This window comes from Bombina bombina, chromosome 4 (genome assembly GCF_027579735.1).
Source record: "Bombina bombina isolate aBomBom1 chromosome 4, aBomBom1.pri, whole genome shotgun sequence".
Classification (NCBI taxonomy): Eukaryota; Metazoa; Chordata; class Amphibia; order Anura; family Bombinatoridae; genus Bombina; species Bombina bombina.
In genome coordinates this window covers 453,967,332-453,992,583 of record NC_069502.1, presented here as the reverse complement: position 1 = coordinate 453,992,583, position 25,252 = coordinate 453,967,332, and the positions used below count along the sequence as shown (strand labels likewise).

At 41.0% G+C, this 25,252-nt stretch overlaps 1 protein-coding gene across 3 annotated transcripts in view; it reads left to right on the top strand.

Annotated features, from left to right (window-relative positions):
• Window positions 1-25,252, top strand: part of ARMC9 (armadillo repeat containing 9) — a 935,599-nt gene that overhangs the window by 606,266 nt on the left and 304,081 nt on the right. For all 3 annotated transcript variants that reach the window (XM_053710306.1, XM_053710304.1, XM_053710305.1), the window contains one exon: window positions 12,744-12,867. In XM_053710306.1, coding sequence (XP_053566281.1) covers window positions 12,744-12,867 — 124 coding nt within the window. The remainder of the gene's footprint in view (window positions 1-12,743; window positions 12,868-25,252) is intronic.

The window sequence follows — 25,252 nt, the reverse complement described above, 5'->3', positions numbered from 1 at the left end:
AAGAGCCCAGCAAAGCTGGTCACATGATCCCTCCTAGGCTCCGCCTACCCCAGTCATTCTCTTTGCCGTTGTACAGGCAACATCTCCACGGAGATGGCTTAGAGTTTTTTAGTGTTTAACTGTAGTTTTTATTATTCAATCAAGAGTTTGTTATTTTGAAATAGTGCTGGTATGTACTATTTACTCAGAAACAGAAAAGAGATGAAGATTTCTGTTTGTATGAGGAAAATGATTTTAGCAACCGTCACTAAAATCCATGGCTGTTCCACACAGGACTGTTGAGAGCAATTAACTTCAGTTGGGGGAACAGTGAGCAGTCTCTTGCTGCTTGAGGTATGACACATTCTAACAAGACGATGTAATGCTGGAAGCTGTCATTTTCCCTCTGGGATCCGGTAAGCCATGTTTATTACGATTGTAAATAAGGGCTTCAAAAAGGGCTTATTAAGACTGTAGACTTTTTTTGGGCTAAATCGATTGATTATTAACACATATTTAGCCTTGAGGAATCATTTTATCTGGGTATTTTGATATAATAATATCGGCAGGCACTGTTTTAGACACCTTATTCTTTAGGGGCTTTCCCAAAGCATAGGCAGAGCCTCATTTTCGCGCCGGTGTTGCGCACTTGTTTTTGAGAGGCATGGCATGCAGTCGCATGTGAGAGGAGCTCTGATACTTAGAAAAGACTTTCTGAAGGCGTCATTTGGTATCGTATTCCCCTTGGGGCTTGGTTGGGTCTCAGCAAAGCAGATACCAGGGACTGTAAGGGGTTAAAGTTCAAAACGGCTCCGGTTCCGTTATTTTAAGGGTTAAAGCTTCCAAATTTGGTGTGCAATACTTTTAAGGCTTTAAGACACTGTGGTGAAAATTTGGTGAATTTTGAACAATTCCTTCATGTTTTTTCGCATTTGCAGTAATAAAGTGTGTTCAGTTTAAAATTTAAAGTGACAGTAACGGTTTTATTTTAAAACGTTTTTTGTACTTGTTATCAAGTTTATGCCTGTTTAACATGTCTGAACTACCAGATAGACTGTGTTCTGAATGTGGGGAAGCCAGAATTCCTATTCATTTAAATAAATGTGATTTATGTGACAATGACAATGATGCCCAAGATGATTCCTCAAGTGAGGGGAGTAAGCATGGTACTGCATCATTCCCTCCTTCGTCTACACGAGTCTTGCCCACTCAGGAGGCCCCTAGTACATCTAGCGCGCCAATACTCCTTACTATGCAACAATTAACGGCTGTAATGGACAATTCTGTCAAAAACATTTTAGCCAAAATGAACACTTATCAGCGTAAGCGCGACTGCTCTGTTTTAGATACTGAAGAGCATGACGACGCTGATATTAATATTTCTGAAGGGCCCCTAACTCAGTCTGATGGGGCCAGGGAGGTTTTGTCTGAGGGAGAAATTACTGATTCAGGGAACATTTCTCAACAAGCTGAACCTGATGTGATTGCATTTAAATTTAAGTTGGAACATCTCCGCATTCTGCTTAAGGAGGTATTATCCACTCTGGATGATTGTGACAAGTTGGTCATCCCAGAGAAACTATGTAAAATGGACAAGTTCCTAGAGGTGCCGGGGCTCCCAGAAGCTTTTCCTATACCCAAGCGGGTGGCGGACATTGTTAATAAAGAATGGGAAAGGCCCGGTATTCCTTTCGTCCCTCCCCCCATATTTAAAAAATTGTTTCCTATGGTCGACCCCAGAAAGGACTTATGGCAGACAGTCCCCAAGGTCGAGGGAGCGGTTTCCACTTTAAACAAACGCACCACTATACCCATAGAGGATAGTTGTGCTTTCAAAGATCCTATGGATAAAAAATTAGAAGGTTTGCTTAAAAAGATGTTTGTTCAGCAGGGTTACCTTCTACAACCAATTTCATGCATTGTCCCTGTCGCTACAGCCGCATGTTTCTGGTTCGATGAGCTGATAAAGGCGGTCGACAGTGATTCTCCTCCTTATGAGGAGATTATGGACAGAATCAATGCTCTCAAATTGGCTAATTCTTTCACCCTAGACGCCACTTTGCAATTGGCTAGGTTAGCGGCTAAGAATTCTGGGTTTGCTATTGTGGCGCGCAGAGCGCTTTGGTTGAAATCTTGGTCGGCTGATGCGTCTTCCAAGAACAAGTTACTTAACATTCCTTTCAAGGGGAAAACGCTGTTTGGCCCTGACTTGAAAGAGATTATCTCGGATATCACTGGGGGTAAGGGCCACGCCCTTCCTCAGGATCGGCCTTTCAAGGCAAAAAATAAACCTAATTTTCGTCCCTTTCGTAGAAACGGACCAGCCCAAAGTGCTACGTCCTCTAAGCAAGAGGGTAATACTTCTCAAGCCAAGCCAGCTTGGAGACCAATGCAAGGCTGGAACAAGGGAAAGCAGGCCAAGAAACCTGCCACTGCTACCAAGACAGCATGAAATGTTGGCCCCCGATCCGGGACCGGATCTGGTGGGGGGCAGACTCTCTCTCTTCGCTCAGGCTTGGGCAAGAGATGTTCTGGATCCTTGGGCGCTAGAAATAGTCTCCCAAGGTTATCTTCTGGAATTCAAGGGACTTCCCCCAAGGGGGAGGTTCCACAGGTCTCAGTTGTCTTCAGACCACATAAAAAGACAGGCATTCTTACATTGTGTAGAAGACCTGTTAAAAATGGGAGTGATTCATCCCGTTCCATTAAGAGAACAAGGGATGGGGTTCTACTCCAATCTGTTTATAGTTCCCAAAAAAGAGGGAACGTTCAGACCAATCTTAGATCTCAAGATCTTAAACAAGTTTCTCAAGGTTCCATCGTTCAAGATGGAAACCATTCGAACTATTCTTCCTTCCATCCAGGAAGGTCAATTCATGACCACGGTGGATTTAAAGGATGCGTATCTACATATTCCTATCCACAAGGAACATCATCGGTTCCTGAGGTTCGCATTCCTGGACAAACATTACCAGTTCGTGGCGCTTCCTTTCGGATTAGCCACTGCTCCAAGGATTTTCACAAAGGTACTAGGGTCCCTTCTAGCTGTGCTAAGACCAAGGGGCATTGCTGTAGTACCTTACTTGGACGACATTCTGATTCAAGCGTCGTCCCTTCCTCAAGCAAAGGCTCACACGGACATTGTCCTGGCCTTTCTCAGATCTCACGGATGGAAAGTGAACATGGAAAAGAGTTCTCTATCTCCGTCAACAAGGGTTCCCTTCTTGGGAACAATAATAGACTCCTTAGAAATGAGGATTTTTCTGACAGAGGCCAGAAAAACAAAACTTCTAGACTCTTGTCGGATACTTCATTCCGTTCCTCTTCCTTCCATAGCTCAGTGCATGGAAGTGATCGGGTTGATGGTAGCGGCAATGGACATAGTTCCTTTTGCACGCATTCATCTAAGACCATTACAACTGTGCATGCTCAGTCAGTGGAATGGGGACTATACAGACTTGTCTCCGAAGATACAAGTAAATCAGAGGACCAGAGACTCACTCCGTTGGTGGCTGTCCCTGGACAACCTGTCACGAGGGATGACATTCCGCAGACCAGAGTGGGTCATTGTCACGACCGACGCCAGTCTGATGGGCTGGGGCGCGGTCTGGGGATCCCTGAAAGCTCAGGGTCTTTGGTCTCGGGAAGAATCTCTTCTACCGATAAATATTCGGGAACTGAGAGCGATATTCAATGCTCTCAAGGCTTGGCCTCAGCTAGCGAGGGCCAAGTTCATACGGTTTCAATCAGACAACATGACAACTGTTGCGTACATCAACCATCAGGGGGGAACAAGGAGTTCCCTGGCGATGGAAGAAGTGACCAAAATCATTCTATGGGCGGAGTCTCACTCCTGCCACCTGTCTGCTATCCACATCCCAGGAGTGGAAAATTGGGAAGCGGATTTTCTGAGTCGTCAGACATTGCATCCGGGGGAGTGGGAACTCCATCCGGAAATCTTTGCCCAAGTCACTCAGCTGTGGGGCATTCCAGACATGGATCTGATGGCCTCTCGTCAGAACTTCAAAGTTCCTTGCTACGGGTCCAGATCCAGGGATCCCAAGGCGGCTCTAGTGGATGCACTAGTAGCACCTTGGACCTTCAAACTAGCTTATGTGTTCCCGCCGTTTCCTCTCATCCCCAGGCTGGTAGCCAGGATCAATCAGGAGAGGGCGTCGGTGATCTTGATAGCTCCTGCGTGGCCACGCAGGACTTGGTACGCAGATCTGGTGAATATGTCATCGGCTCCTCCTTGGAAGCTACCTTTGAGACGAGACCTTCTTGTTCAGGGTCCGTTCGAACATCCGAATCTGGTTTCACTCCAGCTGACTGCTTGGAGATTGAACGCTTGATCTTATCGAAGCGAGGATTCTCAGATTCTGTTATCGATACTCTTGTTCAGGCCAGAAAGCCTGTAACTAGAAAGATTTACCACAAAATTTGGAAAAAATATATCTGTTGGTGTGAATCTAAAGGATTCCCTTGGGACAAGGTTAAGATTCCTAGGATTCTATCCTTCCTTCAAGAAGGATTGGAAAAAGGATTATCTGCAAGTTCCCTGAAGGGACAGATTTCTGCCTTGTCTGTGTTACTTCACAAAAAGCTGGCCGCTGTGCCAGATGTTCAAGCCTTTGTTCAGGCTCTGGTTAGAATTAAGCCTGTTTACAAACCTTTGACTCCTCCTTGGAGTCTCAATTTAGTTCTTTCAGTTCTTCAGGGGGTTCCGTTTGAACCCTTGCATTCCGTTGATATTAAGTTATTATCTTGGAAAGTTTTGTTTTTAGTTGCAATTTCTTCTGCTAGAAAAGTTTCAGAATTATCTGCTCTGCAGTGTTCTCCTCCTTATCTGGTGTTCCATGCAGATAAGGTGGTTTTACGTACTAAACCTGGTTTTCTTCCAAAAGTTGTTTCTAACAAAAACATTAACCAGGAGATTATCGTACCTTCTCTGTGTCCGAAACCAGTTTCAAAGAAGGAACGTTTGTTGCACAATTTGGATGTTGTTCGCGCTCTAAAATTCTATTTAGATGCTACAAAGGATTTTAGACAAACATCTTCCTTGTTTGTTGTTTATTCCGGTAAAAGGAGAGGTCAAAAAGCAACTTCTACCTCTCTCTCTTTTTGGATTAAAAGCATCATCAGATTGGCTTACGAGACTGCCGGACGGCAGCCTCCCGAAAGAATCACAGCTCATTCCACTAGGGCTGTGGCTTCCACATGGGCCTTCAAGAACGAGGCTTCTGTTGATCAGATATGTAGGGCAGCGACTTGGTCTTCACTGCACACTTTTACCAAATTTTACAAGTTTGATACTTTTGCTTCTTCTGAGGCTATTTTTGGGAGAAAGGTTTTGCAAGCCGTGGTGCCTTCCATTTAGGTGACCTGATTTGCTCCCTCCCTTCATCCGTGTCCTAAAGCTTTGGTATTGGTTCCCACAAGTAAGGATGACGCCGTGGACCGGACACACCTATGTTGGAGAAAACAGAATTTATGTTTACCTGATAAATTACTTTCTCCAACGGTGTGTCCGGTCCACGGCCCGCCCTGGTTTTTTTAATCAGGTCTGATAATTTATTTTCTTTAACTACAGTCACCACGGTACCATATGGTTTCTCCTATGCAAATATTCCTCCTTAACGTCGGTCGAATGACTGGGGTAGGCGGAGCCTAGGAGGGATCATGTGACCAGCTTTGCTGGGCTCTTTGCCATTTCCTGTTGGGGAAGAGAATATCCCACAAGTAAGGATGACGCCGTGGACCGGACACACCGTTGGAGAAAGTAATTTATCAGGTAAACATAAATTCTGTTTTTGTCTCCACATTATTTAAGTCTCATTATTTATTGCTTCTGGTTGCTAGAAGCTTGTTCACTGGCATTTTTTCCCATTCCTGAAACTGTCATTTAAGGAATTTGATCAATTTTGCTTTATATGTTGTTTTTTCTATTACATATTGCAAGATGTCCCAGATTGACACTGAGTCAGAAGATACTTCTTGAAAAATGCTGCCTGGTGCTGGATCTACCAAAGTTAAGTGTATCTGTTCCTCCAGCTGTTGTTTGTAATGAATGTCATGACAAACTTGGTAATGCAGATAATATTTCCTTTAGTAATGTTACATTACCTGTTGTGGTTCCATCAACATCTAATACTCAGAGTGTTCCTGTTAACATAAGAGATTTTGTTTCTAAATCTATTAAGAAGGATATGTCTGTTATTCCCCCTTCTAGTAAACGTAAAAGGTCTTTTAAAACTTCTCATTTTTCAGATGAATTTTTAAATGAACATCATCATTCTGATAGTGGTTCCTCTGGTTCAGAGGATTCTGTCTCAGAGGTTGATGCTGATAAATCTTCATATTTATTCAAAATGGAATTTATTCGTTCTTTACTTAAAGAGGTCTTAATTGCATTAGAAATAGAGGATTCTGGTCCTCTTGATACTAAATCTAAACGTTTAAATAAGGTTTTTAAATCTCCTGTAGTTATTCCAGAAGTTTTTCCTGTCCCTGATGCTATTTCTGAAGTAATCTCCAGGGAATGGAATAATTTGGGTAATTCATTTACTCCTTCTAAACATTTTAAGCAATTATATCCTGTGCCATCTGACAGATTAGAATTTTGGGACAAAATCCCTAAGGTTGATGGGGCTGTCTCTACTCTTGCTAAACGTACTACTATTCCTACGGCAGATAGTACTTCCTTTAAGGATCCTTTAGATAGGAAGATTGAATCCTTTCTAAGAAAATCTTACTTATGTTCAGGTAATCTTCTTAGACCTGCTATATCTTTAGCGGATGTTGCTGCAGCTTCAACTTTTTGGTTAGAAGCTTTAGCGCAACAAGTAACAGATCATAACTCTCATAGCATTGTTAATCTTCTTCAACATGCTAATAACTTTATTTGTGATGCCATCTTTGATATCATTAGAGTTGATGTCAGGTATATGTCTCTAGCTATTTTAGCTAGAAGAGCTTTATGGCTTAAAACTTGGAATGCTGATATGTCTTCTAAGTTAACTTTGCTTTCCCTTTCTTTCCAGGGTAATAAATTATTTGGTTCTCAGTTGGATTCTATTATCTCAACTGTTACTGGAGGGAAAGGAACTTTTTTACCACAGGATAAAAAATCTAAAGGTAAATTTAGGTCTAATAATCGTTTTCGTTCCTTTCGTCACAATAAGGAACAAAAGCCTGATCCTTCTCCCTCAGGAGCGGTATCAGTTTGGAAACCATCTCCAGTCTGGAATAAGTCCAAGCCTTTTAGAAAACCAAAACCAGCTCCCAAGTCCACATGAAGGTGCGGCCCTCATTCCAGCGCAGCTGGTAGGGGGCAGATTACGATTTTTCAAACAAATTTGGATCAATTCAATTCACAATCTTTGGATTCAAAACATTGTTTCAGAAGGGTACAGAATTGGCTTCAAGATAAGGCCTCCTGCAAAGAGATTTTTTCTTTCCCGTGTCCCAGTAAATCCAGCGAAGGCTCAAGCATTTCTGAAATGTGTTTCAGATCTAGAGTTGGCTGGAGTAATTATGCCAGTTCCAGTTCTGGAACAGGGGCTGGGGTTTTATTCAAATCTCTTCATTGTACCAAAGAAGGAGAATTCCTTCAGACCAGTTCTGGATCTAAAAATATTGAATCGTTATGTAAGGATACCAACATTCAAAATGGTAACTATAAGGACTATTCTGCCTTTTGTTCAGCAAGGGCATTATATGTCCACAATAGATTTACAGGATGCATATCTGCATATTCCGATTCATCCAGATCACTATCAGTTTCTGAGATTCTCTTTCCTAGACAAGCATTACCAGTTTGTGGCTCTGCCGTTTGGCCTAGCAACAGCTCAAAGGATTTTTACAAAGGTTCTCTGTGCCCTTCTGTCTGTAATCAGAGAACAGGGTATTGTGGTATTTCCTTATTTGGACGATATCTTGGTACTTGCTCAGTCTTCACATTTAGCAGAATCTCATACGAATCGACTTGTGTTGTTTCTTCAAGATCATGGTTGGAGGATCAATTTACCGAAAAGTTCATTGATTCCTCAAACAAGGGGTACCTTTTTAGGTTTCCAGATAGATTCAGTGTCCATGACTCTGTCTCTGACAGACAAGAGACGTCTAAAATTGATCTCAGCTTGTCGAAATCTTCAATCACAATCATTCCCTTCGGTAGCCTTATGCATGGAAATTCTAGGTCTTATGACTGCTGCATCGGATGCGATCCCCTTTGCTCGTTTTCACATGCGACCTCTTCAGCTCTGTATGCTGAACCAGTGGTGCAGGGATTACACAAAGATATCTCAATTAATATCTTTAAAACCGATTGTACGACACTCTCTGACGTGGTGGACAGATCACCATCGTTTAGTTCAGGGGGCTTCTTTTGTTCTTCCGACCTGGACTGTAATTTCAACAGATGCAAGTCTGACAGGTTGGGGAGCTATTTGGGGGTCTCTGACAGCACAAGGGGTTTGGGAATCTCAGGAGGTGAGATTACCAATCAATATTTTGGAACTCCGTGCAATTTTCAGAGCTCTTCAGTCTTGGCCTCTTCTAAAGAGAGAATCGTTCATTTGTTTTCAGACAGACAATGTCACAACTGTGACATACATCAATCATCAAGGAGGGACTCACAGTCCTCTGGCCATGAAAGAAGTATCTCGAATTCTGGTATGGGCGGAATCCAGCTCCTGTCTAGTTTCTGCGGTTCATATCCCAGGTATAGACAATTGGGAAGCGGATTATCTCAGTCGCCAAACGTTACATCCGGGCGAATGGTCTCTTCACCCAGAGGTATTTCTTCAGATTGTTCAAATATGGGGACTTCCAGAAATAGATCTGATGGCCTCTCATCTAAACAAGAAACTTCCCAGGTATCTGTCCAGATCCAGGGATCCTCAAGCGGAAGCAGTGGATGCATTGTCACTTCCTTGGAAGTATCATCCTGCCTATATCTTTCCGCCTCTAGTTCTTCTTCCAAGAGTAATCTCCAAGATTCTGAAGGAATGCTCGTTTGTTCTGCTGGTAGCTCCAGCATGGCCTCACAGGTTTTGGTATGCGGATCTTGTCCGGATGGCCTCTTGCCAACCATGGACTCTTCCGTTAAGACCAGACCTTCTGTCACAAGGTCCTTTTTTCCATCAGGATCTCAAATCCTTAAATTTAAAGGTATGGAGATTGAACGCTTGATTCTTAGTCAAAGAGGTTTCTCTGACTCTGTGATTAATACTATGTTACAGGCTCGTAAATCCGTATCTAGGGAGATATATTATAGAGTCTGGAAGACTTATATTTCTTGGTGTCTTTCTCATCATTTTTCCTGGCATTCTTTTAGAATTCCGAGAATTTTACAGTTTCTTCAGGATGGTTTGGATAAAGGTTTGTCTGCAAGTTCCTTGAAAGGACAAATCTCTGCTCTTCCTGTTCTTTTTCACAGAAAGATTGCTAATCTTCCTGATATTCATTGTTTTGTACAAGCTTTGGTTCGTATAAAACCTGTCATTAAGTTAATTTCTCCTCCTTGGAGTTTGAATTTGGTTTTGGGGGCTCTTCAAGCTCCTCCGTTTGAACCTATGCATTCATTGGACATTAAATTACTTTCTTGGAAAGTTTTGTTCCTTTTGGCCATCTCTTCTGCCAGAAGAGTTTCTGAATTATCTGCTCTTTCTTGTGAGTCTCCTTTTCTGATTTTTCATCAGGATAAGGCGGTGTTGCGAACTTCTTTTAAATTTTTACCTAAGGTTGTGAATTCTAACAACATTAGTAGAGAAATTGTGGTTCCTTCTTTATGTCCTAATCCTAAGAATTCTAAGGAGAAATCATTGCATTCTTTGGATGTAGTTAGAGCTTTGAAATATTATGTTGAAGCTACTAAGAATTTCCGAAAGACTTCTAGTCTATTTGTTATCTTTTCCGGTTCTAGGAAAGGTCAGAAGGCCTCTGCCATTTCTTTGGCATCTTGGTTGAAATCTTTAATTCATCATGCTTATGTCGAGTCGGGTAAAACTCTGCCTCAAAGGATTACAGCTTATTCTACTAGGTCAGTTTCTACTTCCTGGGCGTTTAGGAATGAAGCTTCGGTTGATCAGATTTGCAAAGCAGCAACTTGGTCTTCTTTGCATACTTTTACTAAATTCTACCATTTTGATGTGTTTTCTTTGTCTGAAGCAGTTTTTGGTAGAAAAGTACTTCAGGCAGCTGTTTCAGTTTGATTCTTCTGCTTATAATTTCAGTTTTTTTCATTATAAGATTTAAACTTTAGTTTGGGTGTGGATTATTTTCAGTGGAATTGGCTGTCTTTATTTTATCCCTCCCTCTCTAGTGACTCTTGCGTGGAAGATCCACATCTTGGGTAGTCATTATCCCATACGTCACTAGCTCATGGACTCTTGCTAATTACATGAAAGAAAACATAATTTATGTAAGAACTTACCTGATAAATTAATTTCTTTCATATTAGCAAGAGTCCATGAGGCCCACCCTTTTTTTGTGGTGGTTATGATTTTTTTTTTGTATAAAGCACAATTATTCCAATTCCTTATTTTTTATGCTTTCGCACTTTTTTCTTATCACCCCACTTCTTGGCTATGCGTTAAACTGATTTGTGGGTGTGGTGAGGGGTGTATTTATAGGCATTTTGAGGTTTGGGAAACTTTGCCCCTCCTGGTAGGAATGTATATCCCATACGTCACTAGCTCATGGACTCTTGCTAATATGAAAGAAATGAATTTATCAGGTAAGTTCTTACATAAATTATGTTTTTCAGTGCCGTTTTTTTTTTACTTACACCCCACACCCGCTCGCTTAAACCCCTTCTAACTGCTTTGTGCAGTTATATTTTAATGAAATAAAGATGCTATTTTTTAAACATTATTAAGTCTAGTCTATTTTATACAGCGACAGAGAAAGATTAAACCCTTAGATGAATTGAGAAACCGAGTTCTTTGACATGTCTGAGGAAGTAGTCTTACCATAACTGCTGGTCCCAAGCAGAAGCTGCTGCTTATTGGATTAGTGTTTGTTTCCATTATGGACCAGCAGTTCTCTGCATCCCCTGAGCAGTAGTTAAGCTATGTTTTAACCTCTTTGCGTGGTTAAACGCATAGATTTGCAGGGATAATCATAATACAATTACATGGTCTAATGACCCTTTGTTATCGGATGCTCACACTGTTACAGTAGTTTCTAAACGGACTGCTTAGATGTAATCCTTGTCTTTTTTAATATTATAGGGCCATTATATTCAAACAATTACATGCTCTAATACAGGGGTATCATAGTACCGGTGCTATATGCGGCCCATAACATATTTTAATCTGGCCCTCTCTTGTTTATTAGGTAAATTATTAATCTGGCCCCATCAAAAAATTTCAGGGTTCTAAGAGGTATAACAATTTCTATATAGGCACTCACAATATAATTATAAAGACAAACATGCATTGTCCCGTGTAGGCTCCCATCATGCACTGCTTGGATAAATGTCACATTGTTATAAGTTCCAGAATGATCACTTTACTTGGCACTCACAAAATAAATATACACTGTGTATGCCTATTGTGGACTACAGCTCCTACCCTGCACTACTACTTGGGTAAATGTCACTTCCAGTTTCTAGTATATCCAGTTCCAGAGCATTCACTCTGTTCAAGTGGCCCCCATGGGAGAAGAAAACTTAGCTAGTGGCCCCTGGATACAATGAGCTTGATAACCCTGCTCTAATACATTAGAGCATATAATTTTTAAACTATAGACCAGTGTTTTTCAACCAGTGTGCCGTGGCACACTAGTGTGCCGTGAGAGATCCTCAGGTGTGCCGCGGCAGACTGACAATCATTATGATTGTTTGTGAATGAATGTCAATATGTCATGTATAGTTTGTAGGAGGCATGGCATGACAGCACAGTACAGTGTGTGTGTGTGTGTATATATATATATATATATATATATATATATATATACTGTATATATATCCTGTATTAGGCTACAATGTGTAATTTTGTAAAATTTTGGGATGGTGGTGTGCCACGGGATTTTTTAATGTAAAAAAGTGTGCAACGGCAAAAAAAAGGTTGCAAATCACTGCTATAGACCCTGTAATGTTATATGTTTTACTCCTGCAAAGGGTTTAAACACACAGTTAAAGTACCTCTTGGAAGCCACAGAGTACTGCTGGTACCAAGCAAAAACTGCAGATGACCCAATCAGAGCGCTAGTCTAACTTCCCAGCCGTAGGGTTTTAAACTTGCAACATTTGTGTTTTTGAAGATTGTTTTATTGCATTTATTCACAAGCTTATTGGAGTGATGAGTATTCTATGATGCTTATAAATATAGTTTATTGTCCCTTCAAGTAGTTTTTAAGAGGAAATTATTTTAAAGCATACATATATTGCTCAACTGTATGAAATGTCATTTTCTGTCCATTTAAAACATAGGTTACTGAATTTGCTCTTTCTAGGGAGAGTGAAACCGGTAACATGTTTGTACAAAAATAAGTGCTGTTAAATATTTATGATTCATATACATTTTTTCAGCAAAACAGAAAATCATAATTTTCAGCTTATCATATCTTAGTCTGGGTAATACAAAAGTGAAGTGTTATTCACTGCAAAGGTGAGTTTCATTTGTAGAAATGCTCATTCAAGACAAGACAAGAGTGTGCTATCCAAAAACTGACCTTGTTTTCAATAGTTGCTTATTACAGCTTACAGTACTTGACTTTGGTGTCTATCTAAAGAATCTCCTGCTTGCTTTCCCCCTCAGGCCGTGTATATATCTCACAGAATCCCTCCCTGCTTCACTACCTAGAAGAAACATTAAAAACAGAAAAGAAGGATTCCATATGCAGGGAAAACATCCTGGGAACACTGCAAAAACTTAGTCTCAGGTACCAATCAAATGTCAAGCAGCCTGTTTTAGGAAATACTTGGTTATGAACCTAAGTGAAAAATAAGTTGTTGTTTTTTACAATATATATATTATATATATAGCATGTAACTTGTGATCTCTTCCCCGGCACAATGGAGAGTGGGTGGATGCAGGGAGACTTGAACTGCTGCAGCTGCTTAATCAGAGTGTCTGCAAACACTCCAGAGAAATGTAGAAATCCAAAAGAATTAAGGAATAGCGCAAAAACAGTCCAAAGACACCTGCTCTTAAAAAGTGTATAAATTTTAATATAATCCAAGATAAAAAGACATTGTAGTACAAAAATAAGAGTTAAAAAGTAACTCAGTGTGTACAGAGACACCTGTCTGCAAACATGTTTCGTGCCTCAGCACTTGTTCACTTATACACTTTTTAAGAGCAGGTGTCTTTGGACTGTTTTTGCGCTATTCCTTAATTCTTTTGGATTTTTATATATATATATATATATATATATATATATATATATATATAATACAGTATATATATAATTTTATTTTTTATTTTTTACACACGGACAATGCAGTGTGTCTGAAAGAATATTTCTCATTTTGTTATGATCTGCATGATATAGTTTTTCAACACAACAGAGATCATTAATCATATAAGGCTGTAACACAATTACAGTCGTCCAATAACCTCCAAAATCAACAACTTCTATCTTTGTTTTCACAAGCTAAATAAAATAAAAATATTGTTGTTTTTATATATTGGCTTGTGTATCTAGACTATATTCACCAAGCTCCCATGCTGACTATGGACAGAACTAAAATGAAGGACAGGCTTAATTTAGGACAGTGAAGAAGGACATTCAACACTTTAGATTGTAATATAAAATATGTAATGGTTCCTCTAATTTAATTGTTAGTTTTCCGAAATCTGTAAAGGACATTACAATCGTAATACATTGCAACTTCGTTATCATAGATTTTAAAGTCTTCTTTTTTTTTTTGTCTTGCATCATTTAATGAGGCTACTTAGTGACAAAGTTACTATCTTAACATGTCTAAATTCTACAAAGCCGTTATTTGCACACTTTGTATCCGTCACTAACTGATCTCAGCTAAAGAGATTAGATGAGGGAAGCCTAGTTTTTAACATGATAGCACCATTTACTTTATAGAATCTGAAGCTTTACACTTATTACTTCAATATTTAAACAACTGATATATTTTTTTAAAAAATACATCAACATTCTATTCTCAGGCTAATTTAGTGTTTAATGTCTCATTATATTAGGTTGAATGGGCAGCTGGAATTCTTCCCCTCCCACCTAGGGGCCATGGGTTCTTCTATTAGTGAAATAGAGATATAAATCAAGATATGGAAATATCTGTATTTCTCTCATACAGGTGGTGAGATTCCACAATCCATTACTCCTGGGAATTACTCTTCCCACAAGCCTTTCCACAGATGTTGCAGAGACGTGTCCTTTGCCGCCTCCTGTTGGTTTTTTGATATACTCCTATACTAGATCCTCTTCTTTTACAATTCAGCACTGATTTTGGCTTCCTACTGGTTTCCTTCAGTAGCAGAGTGCCTATTGGTAAGTACTTTATTTTTAATTTTATGTTTGGCACTCTATAAGCCTGTTGAGTTATCTTTTTATATATATATATATATATATATATATATATATATATATATATATATATACACAGTATCTCACAAAAGTGAGTACACCCCTCACATTTTTGTAAATATTTTATTATATCTTATCATGTGAAAACACTGAAGAAATGACACATTGCTACAATGTAAAGTAGTGAGTTTACAGCCTGTATAACAGTGTAAATTTGCTGTCCCCTCAAAATAACTCAACACACAGTCATTAATATCTAAACTGTTGGCAACAAAAGTGAGTACACCCCTAAGTGGAAATGTCCAAATTGGGCCCAATTAGCCATTTTCCCTCCCATGGTGTCATGTGACTCGTTATTGTTACAAGGTCTCTGGTGTGAATTGGGAGCAGGTGTGTTAAATTTGGTGTTATTGCTCTCACACTCTCTCATACTGGTCACTGGAAGTTCAACATGGCACCTCATGGCAAAGAAAATAAGAATTGTTGCTCTAAATAAAGATGGCCCAGGCTATAAGAAGATTGTCAAGACCCTGAAACTGAGCTGCAGCACGGTGGGTAAGACCATACAGCAGTTTCACAGGACAGGTTCCACTCATAACAGGCCTCGCCATGGTCGACCAAAGAAGTTGAGTGTACATGCTCAGCGTCATATCCAGAGGTTGTCTTTGGGAAATAGACATATGAGTGCTGCCAGCATTGCTGCAGAGGTTGAAGGGGTGGGGGGTCAGCCTGTCAGTGCTTAGACCATATGCCGCACACTGCATCAAATTGGTCTGCATGGCTGTTGTCCCAGAAGGAAGCCTCTTCTAAAGATGATGCACAAGAAATGTCCTTTGGTCTGATGAGACCAAGATAAACTTATTTGGTTCAGATGGTGTCAAGCGTGTGAGGGCAACCAGGTGAGGAGTACAAAGACAAGTGTGTTTTGCCTACAGTCAAGCATGATGGTGGGAGTGTCATGGTCTGGGCCTACATGAGTGCTGCCGGCACTGGGGAGCTACAGTTCATTGAGGGAACCATGAATGTCAACATGTACTGTGACATACTGAAGCAGAGCATGATCCCCTTCCTTCGGAGAATGGGCCGCAGGGCAGTATTCCAACATGATAACGACCCCAAACGCACCTCCAAGACGACCATTGCTTTGCAAAAGAAGCTGAGGGTAAAGGTGATTGACTGACCAAGCATGTCTCCAGACCTAAACCCTATTGAGCATCTGTGGGGCATCCTCAAACGGAAGGTGGGGGAGCGCAAGGTCTCTAACATCCACCAGCTCCGTGATGTCATCATGGAGGAGTGGAAGAGGACTCCAGTGGCAACCTGTGAAGCTCTGGTGAACGCCATTCCCAAGAAAGTTAAGGCAGTGCTGGAAAATAATGGTGGCCACACAAAATATTGACACTTTGGGCCCCAATTTGAACATTTCCACTTAGGGGTGTACTCACTTTTGTTGCCAACGGTTTAGACATTAATGTCTGTGTGTTGAGTTATTTTGAGGGGACAGCAAATGTACACTGTTATACAGGCTGTACACTCACTACTTTGCATTGTAGCAAAGTATCATTTCTACACTTAGAGATTTTGGAATCTTTGCCTCCTCCTAGTTGCCATGAGTTTAATTCCAGAAGTAATGGACTTGTGGATTCTCACCACCTTAAAATAAATTAATTTTTTAGGCATCATTTTTTTTTTAAATGCTTTATTTATAGAGAAAAATTATCCCCCCCACCTCCCGAGTGCCTATAAAGTATAGAGGGGGAGACAGGAGTTTCCATCAGGCAGTGAAAATCTCCTCTCTGTGTGGAAATATCACAGAGCTCCCAGGTGAAATATGGAGTTATCTGCCAATCCCCTGCGTTACAGCGTGCTGTTTTTCTCTTGTAAGGTGTATCCAGTCCATGGGTTCATCCATTACTTGTGATATTCTCCTTCCCAACAGAAAGTTGCAAGAGGACACCCACAGCAGAGCTGTCTATATAGCTCCTCCCCTAACTGCCACCCCAGTCATTCTCTTGCAACTCTCGACAAGAAAGGAACTATCAAGAGATATGTGGTGATTTAGTGTAGTTTTACTTTCAATCAAGAGTTTGTTATTTTTAAACGGTACCGGCGTTGTACTGTTTTTCTCTCAGGCAGAAATTAGAAGAAGAATTCTGCCTGGAGATTTGATGATCATAGCGGTTTGTAACTCAGGTCCATTGCTGTTCTCACACATAACTGATGAATATGGGAAAACTTCAGTTGGGGGAACGGCCTGCAGATTACCTGCTTTGAGGTATGTTCAGTATTTTTATTTCTAGAGAGAGGAATAAGTTCTAGAAAATGCTGACAGAGCCTTGTGTATTTGAGGTAAGCCTGATGCAGTGATTTAACAGCGACTGGGATCATGCTTACATAACAGGGTAATACTCATGTTAATATTCATATTGCTTAGTGACAAAACGTTTACATGATTTCATAAATGGGAAGTTTTTTCTCTGAGGGAGATAATTCTTTATTTGGGGCCTAGTTTCCACATGGCTAGTATTATAGTAGTAGTAGGCAGGAGTATTTTCTTAAGGCCCCTCTGACATCCAGTACATGGTGGGAGGGGCCTATTTTAGCACTCTAACTGTGCAGTTTTAATACAGACTGAGACATCCAGCTTCCCTAGAAGAGTCCTCTGGCATCTGAGAACCATTTCAAAGGGGTTATTTCTGCACAAAATCGTATTTAAGGGCAGGTAGGAGCCTCAGCAGAGCTGTGGCATGGTGCTCAATTGATTTTTAAAGTTTTTTAACGTTTTTCAATCCGGTTTGGGGCCTAAGGGGTTAATCATCCATTTGCAAGTGGGTGCAATGTTGCTTTAGTCCCTTACACATACTGTAAAAATTTCAAAGATTTTACTGTATTTTTTCACTGTTTTGCAGTTTAAGTGCTAGTTTTTTGTCTCTTAAAGGCACAGTAACGTTTTTGTTTAATTGCTGTTTCACCTTTATTAAAGTGTTTTCCAAGCTTGCTTGTCTCATTACTAGTCTGTTAAACATGTCTGACATAGAGGAAACTCCTTGTTCAATATGTTTGGGAGCCATTGTGGAACCCCCTCTTAGAATGTGTACCAAATGTACTGAAATTTCTATAAACTATAAAGACCATATTATGGCACTTAAAGATTTATCTCCAGGGTATTCTCTGACTAAAAAGAGGGAGATTATGCCATCTAACTCTCCCCATGTGTCAGAAACCTATAACTCCCGCTCAAGTGACGCCAAGTACATCTAGCGCGTCTAATTCTTTCACCTTACAGGACATGGCAGCAGTTATGAATGCTACCCTCACAGAGGTATTCTCCAAACTGCCAGGGCTACAAGGAAAGCGAGACAGTTCTAGGGCTAGAATTAATACAGAGCTTTCTGACGCTTTATTGCCTGTGTCCGATATAACCTCACAATGCTCAGAAGCCGAGGCAGGTGAGCTTCTATCTGTGGGTGACATTTCAGACTCAGGGAAGGCGTTACTTCAGTCTGATTCTGAGATGACAGCGTTTAAATTTAAGCTTGAACACCTCCGCTTATTGCTTAGGGAGGTTTTAGCGACTCTGGATGACTGTGACCCCATGTGGTTCCAGAGAAATTGTGTAAAATGGACAAATACTTTGCAGTACCTGTTTACACCGATGTTTTTCCAGTCCCTAAGAGGTTTTCGGAAATTATTACTAAGGAATGGGATAGACCAGGTGTGCCGTTCTCTCCCCCTCCTGCTTTTAAAAAGATGTTTCCCATAGATGCCACCATACGGGACTCGTGGCAGACGGTTCCTAAGGTGGAGGGAGCAGTCTCCACCCTAGCTAAGCGTACAACTATCCCCGTCGAGGACAGTTGTGCTTTCCTAGATCCTATGGATAAAAAATTGGAGGGTCTCCTTAAGAAAATTTTTATACATCAAGGTTTTATTCTCCAGCCTCTTGCATGCATTGCCCCAGTTACTGCTGCAGCAGCTTTTTGGTTTGAGTCTCTTGAGGAGGCTCTACAGGTGGAGACCCCGTTAGACGATATTCTAGACAGGATTAAAGCTCTTAAGTTAGCTAACTCCTTTATTTCTGACGCCATTTTTCATTTAGCCAACGGCTAAGAATTCAGGTTTTGCCATTCTGGCGCGTAAGGCACTATGGCTTAAGTCCTGGTCAGCAGACGTTACTTCAAAGTCTAAGCTTCTTAACATCCCCTTCAAGGGACAGACCCTATTCGGGCCTGGTCTGAAGGAGATCATTTCTGATATTACTGGAGGAAAAGGTCACGCCCTTCCTCAGGATAGGTCCAATAAGTTAAGGACCAAACAGAATAATTTGTGTTCCTTTCAAAACTTCAAGAGTGGCGCAGCTTCAGTTTCCTCTAATGCAAAACAAGAGGGAAATTTTGCCCAGTCCAAACCAGTCTGGAGACCTAACCAGGCTTGGAATAAGGGGAAGCAGGCCAAGAAACCTGCGGCTGCCTCTAAGACAGCATGGAGGAGTAGCCCCCGATCCGGGACCAGATCTAGTGGGGGGCAGACTCTCTCTCTTCTCCCAGGCTTGGGCAAGAGACGTCCAGGATCCCTGGGCATTAGAGATTGTTTCCCAGGGATATCTTCTGGACTTCAAAGCTTCATCTCCAAAGGGGAGATTTCATCTCTCACAATTATCTGTAAACCAGATAAAGAGAGAGGCATTCTTACGTTGTGTTCAAGACCTGCTGGTTATGGGAGTGATCCACCCAGTTCCAAGGGAGGAACAGGGGCAGGGCTTCTATTTAAATCTGTTTATAGTTCCCAAAAAAGAGGAAACTTTCAGACCAATCTTGGATCTCAAGATCCTAAACAAATTTCTCAGGGTCCCATCCTTCAAGATGGAGTCTATCCGAACCATCCTCCCTATGATCCAGGAGGGTCAATATATGACTACCGTGGACTTAAAGGATGCTTATCTCCACATTCCGATTCACAGAGATCATCATCAGTTCCTCAGGTTCGCCTTCTTAGACAGGCATTACCAGTTTGTGGCTCTTCCCTTCGGGTTAGCCACGGCACCAAGAATCTTTACGAAGGTTCTAGGGTCCCTACTGGCGGTTCTAAGGCCACGGGGCATAGCGGTGGCTCCTTACCTAGACGACATTCTGATACAGGCGTCGACTTTTCAAATCGCTAAGTCCCATACGGACATTGTTCTGGCTTTTCTGAGGTCTCACGGGTGGAAGGTGAACGAAGAAAAGAGTTCTCTCTCACAAGAGTTTCCTTCCTAGGAACACTGATAGATTCAGTAGAAATGAAAATTTTTCTGACAGAGTTCAGGTTATCAAAGCTTCTAACTTCCTGCCGTGCTCTTCATTCCACTTCTCAGCCGTCAGTGGCTCAGTGTATGGAAGTAATCGGCCTAATGGTAGCGGCAATGGACATATTTCCGTTTGCCCGCCTACATCTCAGACCACTGCAACTTTGCATGCTCAATCAGTGGAATGGGGATTACGCAGATTTGTCCCCTCTGCTAAATCTGGATCAAGAGACCAGGGATTCTCTTCTCTAGTGGTTCTCTTGGGTCCATCTGTCCAGGGGAATGAGTTTCCGCAGGCCAGAGTGGACTATAGTCACAACAGATGCCAGCCTTCTGGGCTGGGGCGCAGTCTTGAACTCCCTGAAGGCTCCGGGTTCGTGGACTCAGGAGGAAGCCCTCCTTCCGATAAACATTCTGGAACTGAGAGCGATATTCAATGCTCTTCAGGCTTGGCCTCAACTAGCAGGTAAGGTTCATCAGATTTCAGTCGGACAATATCACAACTGTAGCCTATATCAACCATCAGGGGGGGACAAGAAGCCCCCTGGCAGTGTTGGAGGTTTCAAAGATAATTCTATGGGCAGAGGTTCACTCTTGCCATCTCTCAGCTATCCATATCCCAGGAGTAGAGAACTGGGTGGCGGATTTTCTAAGTCGGCAGACTTTTTATCCGGGGGAGTGGGAGCTCCATCTGGAGGTATTTGCCCAGCTGATTCAACTATGGGGCAAACCAGAAGTGGATCTGATGGCGTCTCGTCAGAACGCCAAGCTTCCCTGTTACGAGTCCAGGTCAAGGGATCCCCAGGCAGCGCTGATAGATGCTCTAGCAGTGCCCTGGTCCTTCAGCCTGGCTTATGTGTTCCCACCATTTCCTCTCCTCCCTCGTCTGATTGCCAAGATCAAGCAGGAGGGAGCTTCGGTGATTTTGATAGCACCTGCATGGCCACGCAGGACTTGGTATGCAGATCTGGTGGACATGTCATCCCTTCCACCATGGACTCTGCCGCTGAGGCAGGAGCTTCTACTCCAAGGTCCATTCAAACATCCAAATCTAATTTCTCTGCGGCTGACTGCTTGAAGATTGAACGCTTGATTTTATCAAAACGTGGTTTCTCCGAGTCGGTCATTGATACCTTAATTCAGGCTCGAAAGCCTGTCATTAGGAAAATCTATCATAAGATATGGTGTAAATATCTTCATTGGTGTGAATCCAAGGGTTACTCATGGAGTAAAGTCAGGATTCCTAGGATATTATCCTTTCTCCAAGAAGGATTGGAGAAGGGATTGTCAGCTAGTTCCTTAAAGGGACAGATTTCTGCTCTGTCTATTCTTCTGCACAAGCGTCTGGCAGATGTTCCGGACATTCAGGCGTTTTGTCAGGCTTTAGTTAGAATCAAGCCTGTGTTTAAACCTGTTGCTCCGCCATAGAGTTTAAATTTAGTTCTTAAAGTTCTTCAAGGGGTTCCGTTTGAACCTCTGCATTCCATAGATATCAAGCTTTTATCTTGGAAAGTTCTGTTTTTGGTAGCTATCTCTTCGGCTCGATGAGTTTCAGAGTTATCTGCCTTACAATGTGATTCCCCTTATCTGATATTCCATACAGATAAGTTAGTGTTGCGTAGCAAACCTGGATTTCTTCCTAAGGTGGTATCTAATAAGAATATCAATCAGGAGATTGTAGTTCCGTCACTGTGTTCTAATCCTTCTTCAAAGAAGGAACGTCTATTACACAATCTTGACGTGGTTCGTGCTTTAAAGTTTTATTTACAAGCTACTAAGGATTTTCATCAAACATCTGCATTGTTTGTTGTCTACTCTGGACAAAGGAGAGGCCAAAAGGCTTCGGCATCTTCTCTTTCTTTTTGGCTGAGAAGTATAATCCGTTTAGCTTATGAGACTGCTGGCCAGCAGCCTCCTGAAAGAATTACAGCTCATTCCACTAGAACAGTAGCTTCCACATGGGCTTTTAAAAATGAGGCCTCTGTTGAACAGATTTGTAAGGGGGTGACTTGGTCTTCGCTTCATACTTTTTCTAAATTCTACAAATTTGATACTTTTGCTTCCTCGGGGGCTATTTTTGGGAGAAAGGTCTTGCAGGCAGTGGTGCCTTCCGTTTAAGTTCCTGCCTTGTCCCTCCCTTCATCCGTGTCCTAAAGCTTTGGTATTGGTTTCCCACAAGTAATGGATGAACCCGTGGACTGGATACACCTTACAAGAGAAAACAAAATTTATGCTTACCTGATAAATTTCTTTCTCTTGTGGTGTATCCAGTCCACGGCCCGCTCTGTCACTTTAAGGCAGGTGTTTTTTATTTTTAAACTACAGTCACCACTGCACCCTATAGTTTCTCCTTTTTCTTGCTTGTCTTCGGTCGAATGACTGGGGTGGCAGTTAGGGGAGGAGCTATATAGACAGCTCTGCTGTTGGTGTCCTCTTGCAACTTCCTGTTGGGAAGGAGAATATCCCACAAGTAATGGATGAACCCGTGGACTGGATACACCACAAGAGAAAGAAATTTATCAGGTAAGCATAAATTTTGTTTTGTGAGATCCTTGGCACTGTACATGCACTGCCTCAGATGGAATTTATTTTTGGCATCAGTGTAAATGCTTTGTATTTTGCCTCAAATTATCAAATACAGGTATAAAACCATTTATCCAAACAGCTTGGGACCGGAAACGATTTTGATTTCTGAATAGTTTTGATTTTAAAAAATTTGCATCTTTAAAATGGGAGAAGAGATGTAAACAACAATATCTTATGTTATTTAGGCAATATTTACTTGTCATAATACTGCTTAGACATTCAACGTAAAAGTAGATTTATACCACTTTTAATACTTTTGTATACATAATACCCTCAGAAAGATAGTACAGTACTGTAATCATAAAGGTAATATTTGTTGTTTTAAAAATAATATTGACTATTATTTGCCTTTTAGAACACAAACCAAAGAAACGGGCAGAGAAGACTGGGACTTACAGTTGGGGAAAAATAGTATTTTTTTTTGATAATTTAATTTAAAAAAAATATTAATTATAAATGTTGGATTTCATGTTTGGATTTTAGAATTTCTCATTTGGGGATTTGTACCTGTATATGATGATGAAATGAGTGTGTATGTACAGTATTTGTGTATGTGTGTATGTATATGTATGTATGTATGTATGTATGTATATATATATAAACATAATTTATGTAAGAACTTACCTGATAAATTCATTTCTTTCATATTGGCAAGAGTCCATGAGCTAGTGACGTATGGGATATACAATCCTACCAGGAGGGGCTAAGTTTTCCAAACCTCAAAATGCCTATAAATACACCCCTCACCACACCCACAATTCAGTTTAACGAATAGCCAAGAAGTGGGGTGATAAAGGAGTAAAAAGCATCAACAAAGGAATTTGGAAATAATTGTGCTTTATACAAAAAAAAATCATAACCACCATAAAAAAGGTGGTGGGCCTCATGGACTCTTGCCAATATGAAAGAAATGAATTTATCAGGTAAGTTCTTACATAAATTATGTTTTCTTTCATGTAATTGGCAAGAGTCCATGAGCTAGTGATGTATGGGATAGCAATACCCAAGATGTGGAACTCCACGCAAGAGTCACTAGAAAGGGAGGGACAAAATAAAAACAGCCATTTCTCTGAAAAAAATTAATCCACAACCCAAATATAAGTTTATTCTCAAAAAATAAAAATAAAAACTTAAATCATAAGCAGAAGAATCAAACTGAAACAGCTGCCTGTAGAACTTTCCTACCAAAAACTGCTTCCGAAGAAGCAAATACATAAAAATTGTAGAATTTAGTAAATGTATGCAAAGAAGACCAAGTTGCGCTGCTTTGCAAATCTGATCAACTGAAGCTCCATTCTTTAAAGCCCAAGAAGTGGAAACTGATCTAGCAGAATGAGCTGTAATTCTCTGAGGCGGGTCTTGACCCGACTCCAAATAAACTTGAAGAATCAAAAGCTTTAACCACGATGCCAAAGAAATGGCAGTAGCCTTCTGACCTTTCCTGGAACCAGAAAAGATAACAAATAAACTATAAGTATTCCGGAAATCTTTAGTGGCTTCAACATAATATTTCAGAGCTCTCACCACATCTAAAGATGTAAAGATCTCTCCAAAGTATTCTTAGGATTAGGACACAAAGAAGGGACAACAATTTCTCTATTAATGTTGTTAGAATTCATAATCTTAGGTAAGAATTTAAATGAAGTCTGCAAAAAAGGATAATCACAATAAAGAGCAGATAATTCAGAAACTCTTCTAGCAGAAGAGATGGCCAAAAGGAACAACACTTTCCAAGAAAGTAGTTTAATGTCCAAAGACTGCAAAGGCTCAAGGAGGAGTAGCCTGTAAAGTCTTCAAAACCAAATTAAGACTCCAAGGAGGAGAGATTGATTTAATGACAGGCTTGATACGAACCAAAGCCTGTACAAAACAATGAATATCAGGAAGTTTAGCAATTTTCCTGTGGAATAAAACAGAAAGAGCAGAGATTTGTCCTTTCAATGAATTTGCAGACAAACCTTTATCCAAACCATCCTGAAGAAACTGTAAAATTCTAGGTATTCTAAAAGAATGCCAAGAGAATTTATGAGAACACCATGAAATGTTAGTCTTCCAAACTCGATAATAAATCTTTCTAGAAACAGATTTACGAGCCTGCAACATAGTATTAATCACTGAGTCAAAGAAACCTCTATGACTAAGCACTAAGCGTTCAATTTCCATACCTTCAAATTTAATGATTTGAGAGCCTGATGGAAAAATGGACCTTGAGATAGAAGGTCTGGCCTTAATGGAAGTGGCCAAGGTTGGCAACTCGACATCCGAACAAGATCTGCATACCAAAACCTGTGAGACCATGCTGGAGCCACCAGCAGCACAAACGTTTGCTCCATGATGATCTTGGAGATCACTTTTGGAAGAAGAACTAGAGGCGGGAAATTATAAGCAGGTTGATAACACCACGGAAGTGTCAACACATCCACTGCTTCTACCTGAGGATCCCTGGACCTGGAGCTGGACAGGTACCTGGGAAGTTTTTTGTTTAGATGAGATGCCATCAGATCTATTTCTGGAAGCCCCCACATCGGATCAATTTGAGAAAACACATCTTGGTGGAGAGAAAATTCTCCCGGATGTAAAGTCTGACGACTGAGATAATCCACTTCCCAATTGTCTATACCTGGGATATGAAGACAGGAGCTGGATTCCGCCCAAACAAGTATCCGAGATACTTCTTTCATAGCTTGAGGACTGTGAGTCCCACCATGATGATTGACATATGCCACAGTTGTGATACTGTCTGTCTGAAAACAAATGAACGGTTCTCTCTTCATCAGAGTTCCAAAATATTGATTGGTAATCTCGCCTCTTGAGATTTCCAAGTCCCTTGTGCTGTCAGAGATCCCCAAACAGCTCCCCAACCTGAAAGACTTGCATCTGTTGTGATCATAGTAC